The sequence below is a fragment of the Anas platyrhynchos genome, chromosome 15, assembly GCF_047663525.1.
Source record: "Anas platyrhynchos isolate ZD024472 breed Pekin duck chromosome 15, IASCAAS_PekinDuck_T2T, whole genome shotgun sequence".
Taxonomy (NCBI): Eukaryota; Metazoa; Chordata; class Aves; order Anseriformes; family Anatidae; genus Anas; species Anas platyrhynchos.
The window spans coordinates 3,548,030-3,563,775 of record NC_092601.1 but is presented as its reverse complement, the minus strand read 5'-3'; the positions used below and the strand labels follow the sequence as shown (position 1 = coordinate 3,563,775).

The 15,746-nt window shown below is 43.0% G+C and overlaps 1 protein-coding gene across 1 annotated transcript in view; it reads right to left on the bottom strand.

Annotated features, from left to right (window-relative positions):
• GRIN2A (glutamate ionotropic receptor NMDA type subunit 2A) overlaps nt 1–13,109 on the bottom strand; it is a 193,214-nt gene extending 180,105 nt beyond the window's left edge. Inside the window, exons 1-2 of the mRNA XM_038187006.2 lie at nt 12,541–13,109; nt 10,442–11,631 (exon numbers count right to left, since the gene is read on the bottom strand). Of these exons, the coding sequence (XP_038042934.1) occupies nt 10,442–10,846 (405 nt within the window). The 5' untranslated portion in view covers nt 10,847–11,631; nt 12,541–13,109. The remainder of the gene's footprint in view (nt 1–10,441; nt 11,632–12,540) is intronic.
• Between the last annotated feature and the right edge of the window lie 2,637 nt (nt 13,110–15,746).

Genomic DNA, 15,746 nt, shown 5'->3' with positions numbered 1-15,746 from the left:
ACAAGTGTTTCTTTTACAGCTTTGGTATCAGTTCAATTTGTTGTCACATAGTTAGGTGACAGAGCTTTACATTTTGCATCAGAAGCACTGGATTCATCCACAGCTTTTGCCAGAAACCAGACTGCACAACACCAAGTTTCAGCCTTTTGGCAGGTAACAGCTGAAATGCAGATCAAGAGAGGAGAGGTGAAGGGACAGCAAATGGATCAAAATAAAGAGGGCAGGGTTAGCTTCTTTACTACAAAAGTAGTGTGACTATATAAAACAAAACAGATGATCCTAACAAAATTTGAGTAGAATACAGGCAGTTTCCATAGTTTTTGCATCTGTTTTCATATGACTAATTTACAAACCTTATCTTGTCCCAATTAGGTACTTCACATAACTCTGATGCTTCTGCCAACACGATTTACCCAGAACTCTTAATTAGCCTCACACACACAGAAAAAAATAACATACAATTTGTCTGGTAATTATATGTTTCTGTAACTCCTAAAAGCAACTCATTACAGGAATGTTGTGCGTGTGGAACAGATTACCTTAATTCTATTTTCTGTTCATCCAATTATAACTGTCGTTCCTAATTGTATTGTAAATTGTGTTGAGCTGGAAGGTGGCTATAAAATCCTTGCTCTTTCCTCTTTCATAATGTCTTTACATACGCAATGCATTTCCACTAGACACAAAATCAATGTAGTGAAAACAAAGCAATCCTATCGCAAGTCTAGTCACATGGAGAAACAAACTGGTAAACACAAATGTTTCAAACTTCATATCAACAAAATTACAAACACCACCAAAAAAAGAAAACTAAAACAAAAGATGAGCAACTTCCCACCCAGCAATGCCTTGAATGAAACATCTATGGAAGTGACCTGCTCCGAGATGCACAAAAGACAGGTTCCAGGTAGCTGTGTGCAGCCAGCAGGGGCTGAGCAATGAGCCCAGCAGCAGCGTTTGGCCTTCTCTTGCTTTCCTCTTTGCTGCAGCTGTGGGCTGCTTGTGACAACAGAACAGCCCAGCCTACTGGCAAAATGAAATTACTTTCTCAGAATTATGATGGAAGCAGAAGACTCCAAACTGACTGATTGGTCATCTGGCAATGAAGGAGAAGCAGAGCTCACTCAAAGCACAATGTTAAGGTATACATAATTATATAGTTGAAAGGTGTATGTCTCCTTGCTGACTTTCCTAATTAGGTCTGAAAAACATACTTTGTTCAGGTTACTTAAAGATGGACGTGCATCGTCCTACTAGGAGAATACATTACCTTCAGCCAATCCAATACACCATACCACTACAACTTGTAGACTCAATTCTGAGGAGTAGGTAAATCAATGTAGTTCCACAAAAAACATTAAAGCATGAAGATGGCCTTTATTCTCTCACCCTTTGCAATGGGATCCCACCTTATGCAATGGGATCTGGAAGAAAGCAGGGAGAACGTACATATATACAAAAACAAACAAACAAACAAAAAACAGCACTTTCTCAAAGCAGCACATGCCTAAATATGAAGCAAAGGATGACTTTCAAGAAAAGTCACTTCAGATCTGTAGAGAAAATATTACTGTGTTTTAATAAATTCCCATCTACATCCCTCCAATATGCTTCTTGGTGCATTACAGTCAGAAGTGACAGAAATCAGACCCAAAAAAGGGGACAACCACAGCCTAGTAATTTTGCTTTGAATTTTCCCCATCCAAACACAGGTTAATCTTGCTAAACACTGTCCATCTGGTAAACATACAAGCAAATGCAAGTGTTTCACTGCTGCCCATGCTCCGGAGGTTTAGGACCAGTTCAGGACCTCAGATGCCTTGTTGGATTTCCTAAGTCAGTTTTATTTCAGTCTCTGTGGGTGCTGAACAGATCGGGAGAGTAGGAACGGCTCTGACTGCAGCTAGGTGGATGTGTTTGCGAATGAGTTCTACCTGCAGGTAAGGCTCAAGGAGTCAGTATCCAAACCAAAACTCAATAACAAATTTGGAACACCAATTGGTGCTTTTTCAAGAGGTTTACATCAGTGGCACAAGTTGATCAGGCAGCCCTGTGGGAACACTTGTCTGCCCACCTCGCCAAGCAGCCACGGACCCTTCATGCCGGAGCCCCAGGAGGTGTAGGCCTTTCTCCAGAGGAACTGTGCTCTTCCTTGTATCACTTCTACGGCTGGGGCCTTCTTCTCCTTTCATACACTCGGGCTTCTTTAACCTTCATGTGTAAGGAATGTAAAGGGAATAGAACGTGCTGGGTTGGTAAGGTGAGGTAAGATGTTAACTGCATACCCCGTTACAGGTTACAGCTGCTGAACACCAAGCAACCTCTATCTGCAACTTGGCACAGTGTTTGCATGTCAGGAAAGAAATAGTTTTTCTGTTGGTTGTTCAGATTTTATATTGCTTTTCTTCTACACACTTTCATTTCATTGCTCTCTGCAACTTTCCACCTCCTAACCAATCTTATTTCCAGTTATGCTTTCACACAAAACTTGCGAGTCTCAACCTTTCCCTGACCTAATATATCAAGTCTTACAATAGAGGAAGATGCAGACAGATTCCTCCTAGCATGGCTTCATTGAGTGTAAATACTTTAAAAATAAATTGCTAGCTGCTGTGCATTCATACAGAAGCATACAGCCTTTTCCTTAAGTCTCTGGGGAGACACTCAGCTTTACCACGAGACCCCCAGGGAGGTCTCTGCCTTGAGAAGTGGGGGGGTCTCGGTCAGAGGTGGGACGTGCAGCACAGATGGAGCTCTGCGATGACAGAATTAAACCACGTCCATTTCTTTTCAATTGTGCAGCTAGTTTACACACCTCAGTTGCAAACACAGGGTTTTTCTCCTAAGAACAGTAAGTGAAAATCAAATATAAATAGCCAATGATGCCACTACAGTTCTACTTATTCCAGTAAAGTGCAGAAGAAAATATCTCAAGGATTTAAACGAACAATGTGGTGACAGATGGCATGGAGACAATCCAGGCTGGGCTCCCTCAGTAAAATCCACACAACTTCACAGCTCCACGAACAAGGGGAGGCAGAAGGGGGGCGGGGGCTGGAGAAAAAAACACATGCAAAGCTGGCCTAGATGACCACAGATTTCTAACGAACTGTTGTGGACAGCAAAGATTCTTTGCTCAACTGCAAAAAGCTGTTCGTATCAGCACGGATGTCAGTAGGTCTATCAAGGATATCTTCAAGAAAGTCCAATATAATTAATACAAAAATCTTAAAGAAATTATTCACATTAAACTGTTAGTTTAAATAGGTGACAAATCTAAAATGCTATTAAACTGTTCATTCAAGTAATCTAATCAAGCTCTCAAAAATAATTAATAGAAAAGACACAAAATGGCTTTGACATGATACCAATACCCTTCCCTTCACTGCATAGTTTTATTAGGATGAATATTTTCAGGCATGTTCTCTGGGTATATTCTGATTACCAGAAGTGTCTTATGTGCTTTAGAATCGGCCCATTATTATTTTGTAGCTTAAAAGAAACCATCTTCGGTTTTATGTTTGAGAATGCCCTTGAAAAAAAAATAATAATAAAATAAAATAAAATAAAATAAAATAAAATAAAATAAAATAATAAAATAAAATAAAATAAAATAAAATAATAAAATAAAATAAAATAAAATAAAATAAAATAAAATAAAATAAAATAAAATAAAATAAAATAAAATAAAATAAAATAAAATAAAATAAGATGCCACCAAGAATGCCTGCAAGCAGAAAATTATGCTGAAGGTCTGGTGTCCTACTTTTACAGCTTGGGAGTCTGCCGTGTTGTAATTTCCTATATGCAGACAATAGTTTGGATAGCATGGATGATCTACAACATTGACTTACTAACATTTTTAAGACATTACTGCGCAAAACATACTGAGGCACTTATGGATTTCTATTTCCAAGAACAGACAGTTGGAGGAGAAAGAAAATAGTACCTTTGAGATGAAAATATATTACTCTTACTTCAAATGACTACAACTACATCTCAATGAAACCAACACGCCACTCTCCTCAATAAGAGGTGTTTATAGGATCCCATCCTGCATCCTGGGCTCAGCTGCAGTAGCGTAAACTCCAACAAGCCCAAAATAGGAAATTTGCCCACGCCTGAGCTGCTTCAAAAGCCAGGTAAGCTCTAGGATGTGGTATTATGCAAAAGATGTCTACTTTTCTACAATTTGATTATTAGTGACAGAAATTCCTAATCTCTTCAAACCTATCTTCCTTCTACTTGGACTAATTACACCAAATTTGTCTCCATCTCCAAGAGGGACAGTTCAAGTTTACTCCCACAGTATTTCAGGAAATCAGCCTCACTTTATTTCATCAAATTAAGAAGGGGACTTTTGTGAGGACCAGAACAAGGAAAATACAATTGTCTCAGAAACAGATAGGGAAATCCCATAAAACTTAGTAAAGAGCAGGAGAGAAAGAGAGCAAGAAAGAAAGGCACATACCATGAATACATGTATAACACTCCTCCAAGCTCTGAGACAGAGCTCAATGCAGTGAACATCACGGCTCTTGCTACTGAACTTCACTTTCTTGTAGCAATGACAGCCCACGAATAGCAATGTACAGCAGCAGGCTGCATGGTAACCACCCTGTGCTCCCAGAGCGATTCCAGATAAAGAAAAGCACAAGAAATTGTATCCACTCTGTATGCCTCAGGAAGACAGATTTCAAGCATGTTTTAACCGTTTTATTACAATGGTCCTGGTGCCTGTGCATAAAAGGTGCACCCACAGATTACGAGCCCAGTTCTAAAAATCTTTACTGATGTGCAAGACAACTCATTTTAAAATATATACTGATTTTTTACGGTTATGGTGAAGTAAACACAGATTCACAAGAGATCAGTGCTTCATTTTTGTTGCAGTTCAAAATACAAATGAGAATTTCTGAAAGTTATGTTTCTCATGGCAGCATTAGTACAGGACAAAAGAAGGAAAATCCAATTCCCCTGCACCTTTACAGGAGGCAGAAGCTGGAACTATTACTTGCATGCAGTGGAGCAGCGCAAGGTACCTAGACATGAAACGCCAATTTATATAGGTATTTTTGCACTAAAACATTTAACTACAGTTTAATCTTCCAATCTTCAGCAATACTAACCAAATCCAGAATTATTAACATGCTCAGGAGCACAGTGCCATATTCATGCTAATACAATTATCAGTAAGGGAAGAATGAGATGTTACAAAACTTAAATTTATTTTTTTTTCTGTAAAAATATGGGACTACTTTTACAATGAGTTAGAAAAAGATCTATGTAACTCACATGGAAGGCATACAAATCAGTAAGCACATGCCATGAATTACGATATCTGAAGTGATTCTACAATAAAAAAGAAACCCTACATCCCCCTGCTTCCTTGCCACAATTTTTAAAGCATAAGAATCGAAACACTCATATGCACAGTACTAACGTGACATGTAGCTTTTGAACTTTCTTTTTATTTAAATAATGGCCACTGCCCTATGAGGATATGTGACAAAAACTAAACTTTGTAAGGTGTGTAGAAACAACTTAAGAGCGGTGAACAAAGTTATAGGTGAAACAGGGAACAAACTGCCAGCACCAGAGCCAGGAGTCTGGGTGTGCTCTACTCCCAGCAGCAAGGCTGTGGTTAGATCCTGGTTTGCACAAGTGCCATGTAGTCTTTGGATCTCAGGAACGAGGGAAAGGAAAGCAGCCCCAGCTTGTTTCTACAGCAAGCTAGAAACAACAGGTAATGCAGAAGTCTGAAAGTACTTCATCAGAACACCTGAAAAATATCCTCTGAAAGAACAAGCAAGGCTTTAAAAGTTCATTTTCCCTCAGTATTTATTCACAGCAGGTGCCTAGATAAATACCCTGCGGCAGTCCAGGAGGCAGGAGCCTGCAGCGGGGTGGAACAGGAACCAGCAGTGGGATGGAACGGGAGCCAGCAGTGCGCCCTTTTGGTGACAAAATGAGCCCAGCCAGCTGCTCAGGAATGGGGATTATCCCCTCTGCGGGACTCAAGAGGCCACTGCTGGAGTACCGTGCCCAGTTCTGGGATCCCCCCGTACAAGACACCAACACCTCTGAGTGAGTCCAAAGAACTGGAGCACATGAGATTGTAAGGAAAGGCAGAAGGCACTGGTTTGTACCCGGGGATGGGACAGGTACAGACAGGTGTAATCACAGCCTAAACTAAACAGAGTTCAGCTTGGAGATTCACCACCAAAAAAAAAAAGAGGTTGTGGTCATGGTGCAGAGGGAAATCCTAATGAGATACAACAAAAATATTTGCATGGTGAGAGAGCTGAAATGCTGGAACAGATTGCTTGGAAAGGCTGCTGTGTTGATACTCACAACTTGACTGGAGGGGGCCCTAACCGGTCCGACCCCAGGCACTGAGCTAGGGTTGGTGTGGACACTTGCAGAGATCCTTCTAACCTCAGCTATTCTGTGGTTCTGGCCTCACTGCTACGGAAGGAGATGAGGAGGGATACAAAAAGGAAAGCTGAAGGTGGTGGTAGACACAGAATGGATTTTGTACTAGGCAATTAATGAAAGTGTTAATTGCCAATGTTAATTTATCAGCACAGAGAATAACAAAGAAAGATAGTTTATTCATGCGTAGAACTTTTGGAAAAAGACTTGTTTTGTGTAACATTCCTAGAGCTCTCTCAAGAAGCTTCACTTTGCAATAGCTCTAATGGAGAATTACCCTCACCTTTCATGCTGCCCAGCTATGCATTATGACTCACAGTACTTTCACAGCACTAAAATGCCTCAAGTTTTTATGTCTTTCAGAAAGGTTTCTAATGAGAAATTAGACTCAATTTTGCAGCATGCAAAAGATGCTCAGTACTCCTGGATGTGTTTATGATACATAAGGGCCTCTTCCCACTTGTGAATGAAACCAATTTTTCATTATTGTCGCAGAACTAACCATGATGTTCTATTTTAGAAAGGTATCATGATTACAATCATTATAATGATGGCATGTGGTGAAACAAACGTAACTAAGTTTAAAACCAAATGCTGAAGTCAGGAAACAGTTCCTAAACAGTGTTTGGTTTGAGATCTCTCAAATTTCAACAGACACAAGATGAATAAACAGCCAGTCTGTTTGCAGCATCCTCCAAGGGCTGCTGATGCACAGCAGGTTGGCACAGGCGCCCCAGACACAATTCTCATCTTGTTTCAGCTGACTCTCTCACATCTGAGCATGCCTGGAGCCCATAGCAGAACAGGGGCCCAAAGCCAAGGAGCAGCTCGCTGGCAGAGGAGTCGGTGCCAGCAGCAGGTGATGCAGCCGGTGGGAGGCAGAGCGCATGGCACAGCCCAAAGGGCACCCCCAGCCAGTTCATGTAGGTACCCTGCATCCTTACCTGTCCCGCTGCTTTATTGGTAGCGTTTTGACAGCAGATGTCAGGTCAAGGCAGGGTCAGAAGCCTTCACATTCCTGTCCTAATACTCATAGTCTATATGAAGCAATGTATTTCCAACATATTTGACTAGTACAGCCAGACAGGAACCAAACCAAAGCCAAGTACTGGGCACTGAGAGGCAGGTTAAGTTACGCACCCTGCACAGATGAGGTTGGCACCGGGACTCAGTACTTCAGAAGCTGTACATCCTGCAATAATCACTGCATGCTCCATGTGTGTGCACAGCTCATGTTTATAAACCTAGAATAACCTCTTGTTTTTTAGGGATGGCTCTTTGTATGGCATTCACATTGCCGCGGTGTTTGTTAATACAGAAAGCAGTGAGCTTTTCTACCCAGAGTCATTTCAGTGAAGCACACAGCATTATAGACAATGACTTCTTGTTCACATCCCTCCAGCCCAGCTCACGTTTAGGACAGTTAGGCATCATATAACTACCTGGCTCAGAGTTCAGTGAATCATTATGCTGCCTTTGTGTCAGCCACACTTGTAGACTACAAACAAGCAGACACAACACATGGACACTTATTTAGTTGTAAAAGACATCTAAAACACAGTACCAGCATGATTCCACAGAGAAGGAAAACAACTACTAGAGCCACACAATAAGGATGTAAATTAAACGGCCTTGTTAGAGTGTCACTGGTAGGAACTTCATCCAGAAGCAGGAGTAGGACCAAGCACCTGTTTTTGCATATCCAGCGATCTCAATGTGAGAGACAAAAGAGAAGAGTTTGTAAATTGGTATCAACTTTATAATTTAAGCCAGCATCCATGTGTTTCAGCTGAAATCCTGACGCTGACTTGGCAAACAGATTTTACACTGGAAGTTTCGTCTCCTCTGCCTTCATGACACTGTGAATTCCACCTTTGACTCACAAGAATTCATTCCCAAATGAACAGTTAATTGAGTGACACATGCAAGTCTTATTACTGTAGTGTGCCAAGCCCAGTTACAAGATATAATGTGCATTGGAAAACCACATTTAAAAATTAAGGCAATTTTAGTTAAATGAAGAAACAATATCTTCAGCCAATTCAAGCCGCTAAAGTCATCTCTTTTAGATTGTCTTAACACACAAGAGAATGATTTTGATTTCCTAAATGGAAATCTTAGAAGCTGAGTTTCAGCACAAAGATGTTTTATTATCATACTGTGATAACCTAAAATCAAAGTCAGTGTCATAATAACGACGATATTAGCATACAGTGGGAACCCTGTTAACTTCCTGAGATAGGAAAAAATATGGTTTATTTTATGTTCTAGAGGCTTCTACATAAAAGTAAAAAAATCTTCATCAGTAACATCCTGCATTCAGCTACTGAGCATGAAGTTGATGCTGTACAAATTACTGCCTGAGTTTTATCACTCAACACTCACTAGTATCTTCAGTTTCAAGAGGTTTTATGCTGGAATAGGAAGTTGAGTGAAATGTATATCACATAAAATTCCTAAATATACCTAAAGCTAACTTTGGAAAGATGAGAAAATCTGTGTAGCAATTTAAAAGCTAAATGAAACTGTCTCTGTTACTTGGTCACTGAATTTACACTTAAGATAGTAGCATTGAATGGAAAGCTCTCTCCATACCAATCAAGCTGTCAAGCCCATTGTTATAGAATCTCTGCTATAATTCAGAATCTATTATTGTCGCCATTGCATAACAAATTCTAAAAGAAGGTAATTTAAAACACTAAGAGACACTGGATCCCTTTAATCCCAATGAAAACGTTTCCCAGAGATAAGAGTTTTCAAAAGTTTGGTACTGATTCCTCAAATGTAACTAATCATTGCATCTTCCCTGCTTCTTTTCCCCCAGGTTATGAAAAAACCTATCTGGATCACTTCATTTTTAGAAAGATTCAGAGAGGTCTTTAAGTGCTATTCAAAAACCATCTATAAGGTATAACAGTATTTAGTGAATAAGGAACCCTAAAGCGTACAAGTATTAGGAAATAAATTACAATCAACATTGCGTGCAATGTGTGCAATATAAGCATATATAAGTGCAATATATGTGCAATGCAGGAAAACCAATAAACCATTTCTCACTCCCAAGCTTCCTCTTTTACACAGCACATACTCCTCAGCATCGGCAGGAGCTCCTCTCAGACTTTCAGACCAAGCAGCTGTCCACACCAGAAAGCTTAGTCCTGCGAGCTGTTAAGCACCTACTGTTTCAGAAACAGCAGTGATCACTTTACAAAATCGAATCTGCAGTGCCAGATTTATCTTCTTTTTTTGTTACAGCGCAAAGGCAGATGAGCTGCATACGTGAGTCACTTCTGTCTGTCGTCCCACAGACTCATGGAGGGTTACATAAAGAAATGTTTCCCAACAAAACAGTTTGTCATTACCTCCAGACTTCTGACAATGCCATTGTGGATTTTCATGAGCTACAGTAGGAAATTAGAAGTATCCAGATAGTGAAAGTCTAATTCAATAAATACAATGAATATAAGGTCTGGTTCAAGTTTGCAAGACCACTTAAATTATAGACCATAGTGGATCACAAAACTCCATCCTAATATAAATGTCATATAACTTCTATTGCCCTTAAATACATTCAGGTCTATAGCTTGGTAGCTGTTATAAGCATGGCAGAACAGTATCTAATTATAATTATAATTTTGTAATAATAATTATAATTTATCCCCTAAATCATTGTATTGGCCTATTTTGTTGTTTACAGCCATACGTCATATTTGCTAATAAAATTTTTAAGGTGATAAGCATTCAGTTTAGTGAAGAGTAAAGTTTAATCAGACTGCCTTTACAGCAGAAGGAAAATTGAGTTTCAAGCATGAACCCCAAAATATTTCAGAGTATTTGATGAGTAGTCAATGAGTACACTGTTCTGTACATTTCTTTTTTTTTATTATTTCTTAAAGTACATATAACTACAGGCATCATGTTTGAACTGCTTGTGGTGACTATTCGCAATAAAAATCAACGCGGTGAAGTACTTTAGACTAGCAAAAGGTTTTAATAATTTTCCTACCTTATCTGCCATTATCATGGAGGCCCCACCATGAATTCCAAGAATTGGAATAGAAGTCTGCGATGAAATAAAATCCAAAATCTGAGCTACCGCCTCCTGATCAGTATCATCTCCAAAAACCACTCCATGGATCTTGGTGCCGGACATCAAGTCGCAAACATGTGTTATGATGCTTTTAGGGTCAGTCTGGTTCACCAGAAGGGTCACTACATTGACATCAACAGTCAGGTCTGCAGACATTTCCCTGGTCCACAGACCTCTGATATCTCTCTCTGTGATATACTTTGTTCTTCCCAGAATCACTGCAATGTTCAGGATGGGATAACTCTTCTCTGCTCCATGAACAAGATCCAGAGGCGCCAGAAGAGCTTGGAGTACCAGGAGAGCACAGCCAATTTTCCTCATCTTTGCCAGCTTTGTCCCCTGTAAAACTGATCACATTGTATAAGAAAAATAGAGAGGAAAACTGTGTATCTTCAACAGAGGTTTTAAATAGAAAGATTCTGGACACAATGCAAACTTTAGCAGCTTTTTATAACTTGTTCTTCATCTTAGTTTCAATTCAAGCCTCTTACATTCCCTCAGAAAGTTGACTTGCCAATGATAGGTAGTGTTACAACTGGTCTCCCACAGGCAAGGCAGAAAACGAGGCACAAGTTCAGAAGACAGACCCATTAAAATTCTTCCTGGATGGCTAACAAAATTAGAATGGCAGAAATCATTAAAAAAAGACATTGCCATCCTTCTTCTTAACCTTGCTCTCCTAAAATAGGTAAAAAATTGAAGTCTATTTTCCTTTGTTGCAAACGTCTATTTAAAACTTAGTCCCAGTCTAATAGGAAGAAGTGCTTTAGCTTATAATGATAGAAGTAAGCCAGGGTCTGCTGGAAACCCCAGTCCAAATACTTCATACATCTCAAGGCATCCCAGAAACATGCTGTTTTATTTCTGGAACTCTGTCCTAGGCAGCTGCTGCTCACGCACAGTCTAACTGCGTTTCTGGAAGAGGTTCAGAAGCACGATATTCTCTCTTAATTCTTCTCCCTCCTCTGACACAGCATTCACTTGAGCATCTCAGAACTGCTGATCTCAGATGTGAAGTTGACACTGGTGCTGAAGGGGAGGGTGTTGCACGAACGAGCATCGCTGCATCGGTTTACTTCATCTCTTCACGGAATCCCTGTAGGGCTCTGAATACGGAGAGAGAGTATGACGGAGAGAGTCATACAGAAGTGCTCTGAACTAGCTGAAGGAGGGAGCGGCGGTCTAACTGCAGATATCCCTCTGCTGCTGCGCCCCGAGGGGTTTCCACCCCCGTAACTGCGAGCGGCAGGAGGGGACTCCCCGAGCCGCGTACAGCCCAGCTCGCCGCAGAGCATCGCGCAGCCGCCACAAGGAGACTCTCGGGGCTGGCACCCTCAGATCCCCCCTCCCCATGTCTCCCTGAGCCCCCCCCCAGCGCCCAGCCCCACGGCCGGCACCGGGCGCGCCCCTGGCCTGTGCCTGCGCCCGCGCCCCCGCGCCCCGCCGGGCGCCCCTGGGCGGAGGCGCAGCGAGAAGATGGCGCCGCCTGGCGGCCGCGCGCCTCAGCACACGGAGCGGCAGCGGGGCGGGGGATTCAGGAGCGGCCCCCAGTAGGGGGTCGAGGGCTAGGGGAGAAGACCCCCTGCCAGGCTGGGGGCTGGCAGGGCGCGGGGACCCGGACGCACTCCGGGAGCGACCAGAGGGAAAAGTTGCCCTGGGAACCCCCAGACTCCCTCCGGGAAGCCCCCAGGCCCCCTGAGAACCCCCCAGGCCCTCCCGGGAGCTTCCCCGTCAGGATCCGTCCAAGCACGGTCCGGGAAAGAGTGGGATCGGGTGCGGGCAGGATCCCTTCGCGATCCGGTGCCGCTCCCGGTCCATCAGCACCGACCCTGGGGGAGCCACGCGAGGAGGTCGCTCCAGCAAAAGCTCGGCTCGCTTCGGATTTTCGCCGGTGGCCGCGGGGCCACTGCTGGTAGCGGCCCCAGCTGAGGCAAGGCGAGGGACGCCTGGAGGCTGCCCCTCACGGCCGGCCGGGAGCCCGCAGCAAGCCCCGCACCAGCGCCCGGTGCACTCACCGCCGCCTCCGCTCCGCTCTCCTGTTCGTGCCGCTCATCCCAGCAGGTTCCTCCTCAAGCAGCGCGGTGGAAAACAGGGTCCCTGGTGCCCGGGCGGCCGCCCGCAACTCGTGCCCGCCGCAGGAACCGCGAGGCCGGCAGCTCCGCGCCGCCCGCATCGTCAAGTTTTAGCAGAGGCAGCGCAACTGAGATTCGCTCTTTACTTTTGGCCGCAAGCATTTAGGCATCTTCATGGCTTTCCATTTTTCTTTTTCCTTTTCTTTTTTTCAGTTCTTCTGCCTTTTTTAGCTTTATTTATTTATTTATTTATTTATTTTTCTGGCTGTTCAAAGGGCAGTTGCAATATTGCTGCGGCAGTTCCCCAGGACGGCATCTCTGAGCCCCGGCTCGTCTTAGTCTCTTGCGAGCGCCGGGGGCGGGCAGCGGCGCCTCCCGAAGGCGCCACGGGAACCACCCGGCGGCCGATCCGATCCGATCCGCTCCGATCCGCTCCGCCGCCCACAGCCCCGCCGCCCCCCTCGTCAGAACAAGCCGAATCGCGGCTACTTTGAAGGCTCCCCCCCGCCGCCGCCACCTCCCCGTTCTGCTTCTGCCGGCACCAGCGAATGAGTCAGAGCCAGGCGGTCGGGGGAGGAGGTGTTGGATCTGGGGAGCAGCGACAGCACAGGGTTTGGGGCAGAAGAGTGGAGAACTTGAGCGCTCGTCCCAACTTAACAGCCCCAGAGAAAGGTTGGTGGCCCCGGGAAGCCCCCGAGTATTCTCCTTTCCCGTGACGCAGGGGCTGCCAACCAGAAATCCCTGCCATGGGCTGAGGGGAATGAGCGTGGAGCTGCAGTTTCCACACTGAAACCAACCTTAAAAGCTCCAGACTGCAGCCAAATATCACAAAAATACTCCAAGAAGCTGGCTGCATTTGAGCATTCCTGCTGCTCCATGATAGTTGGGCACCCCCCTTCCCAAGGCACCCTGGCCCCGTTTCTCCAGCTCCCCCTCTCCTGGCACTGCCCAGGTGTCAGACCCACACAGATGTTTCACGGCCCCTGCCTGCACCGCACACCCTGCCTTCTGCCTCCCTCCCTCTGCTGCTTTCCCCTTCCCACCACCCTCCTCCAGCTGCCACAACTTACTTGGTTTTGTACGAATGAGTATGCCAGCTAACTACCACAGAGGTGATGTGTTTGTGCTCAGTCCTTTACAGCCACATGCACTCCTAAGCTAAACACTTGGGAGTAGGGCTACGCAGACCCACTCAGCAAGACACATATGCAGAGGAAAAATTTGGAGATAATCAGGAAAAAGCCAAGTGGCCTTGCACGCTGAAGTTTGCTTCTCACTGCATTAAGGCACACACCACAGAGCTTAGTCCCTAAGACACTTAATGCACCAGTCTTACTGCTCTTGACAGTCTTGTCATAAAAGTCCCCAGGTCTATGCCTTTTTTTTTTTTTTTAAAGATCTTGTCTCCTAGCTTTAGAGATGGCTTCCTTAGACATTGCATTAGTCCTTGAAGCAAAGCAATTAAGCAGCTACAACTGTACCAGTTTTTAAAGTTTGATGTTTAAATGCATCCTTGCATTTCACCCTTAATGCACACTTCTCTCCTGTAAATATTACAGCAATGTTTGTCACACTTACTGGAAATGAGGCTGCATCCACAGCCCGGTGTAAAGGTTATTTCAGTGTTATCATTCAGCTGCAGATTCATTAAAGCAGCAGCAAAAACAGGGATTCAAGACCATAAGTATCCTGAATGCAAGTTAAATTCACAATGGGGAAACATAGCTCTAATGTTAGCATACCTTTAAAACACCAAAAAATGTCATGGTGTCTTTGGAAAACAATAAGCACATGTGTTGTGTACAATACATGCCCTGAATTTGGTGGTTTGAAAGACCAATAAAAGAAATAATCAAGATGGTGGGGCGGGTATTTCGGTTGCTTGTCTTTTTATTATTATTATTATTATTTATTTTATTTTAAACTCTAATAGGGCTATATGACTTTCATGAATCAAAGTTTAGATATATTTTGGCATCATTTCAAATATTTTCCTTAATTATTTTTACAAAACCTTCAGAACCCAACTGAAGTACTGAATTTAAAGCAGCCCAAATTAATTTATGAATTAGAATTAAAGTAAAACATGATTAAAAGTTTGTTCAAACACAGAGACCAATCTTGGCAGTATATAGGCAGTCTTTCCAAAAGCTTCACTGAATTCAAGTAGATTACTGCCTACAGAGTTGAGTAAATGCTGCAAAATTAGACTGCTATTACAATATACATCCGTAGTCCATTTCTAGGCATTTTTGCACAGTTTAATTTAAGATTAAAGAGAGGAGCTGCAAACATGGTAAGACATCAACTTCACTCAGTAGAAACAAGAAAGCACAATTTGCATTTAAGTGTCTGTAATTCACCCTTGTAATTTACGTGTAAAAAAGAGAACAGACACTTTAAAAGCAATATAACAAACACTAACATCCCTGCACTTGGGAGATTAAGTTGCAAATTTAGTATTTTCATGGGGATTTATTCTGAAAGGCAGATGGATTGAAACATATGTTATTGCCTTCTCCCCACCAACAGCTGTATGCCCATCTAAAAGAAGCCACAACCTAACTTCTAGAAGTTAGGACTCCTGCCCTTCTGAGAAGGGTTTCCAGCTTGGGTTTCTCTGCCTTCTGCCCACTTCACAAACCCTTAAAAGTCAAGCTTTCCCCCACAGCAACATCAAATTACAAAAGGTTTCCCATTTTCACAAATTGCCTCTTTCAGAGTACTCTTGTCAATAGAAGGGAGCAGCTGAATTGTCAAGTACAAGAAATAACTCCAAAGGGGGCAGAAGAGGCAGTGGGGAGTCATGGTCTGGCACAAGGGCCATTTTTGTCTCTTGCTGACTTCACCATTGTGTCTGTTACTTTTTCTCCATTTGCTTTACTTGACCATCTGTAAAATGCTTACCTCAGAGACAAACTAAAAGCCAAATTTTACCCCCAGATTCAGGCAAACATAATTTTCCTCTCACTTCTGGATAGAGGAGCATTACACAGAGCAATTATGGTCACCCTTTTAAAAAGGGAATTGTTCTCTTGTAATGACACTCAAGTCAGACAAGAAAAATACTTCAGCACATTGAGAATGGAATGGCGAAAACTGGATGTCAACAGAGTTAAATTTGTTTGCAGCTCCAATTTAAGCTGTGA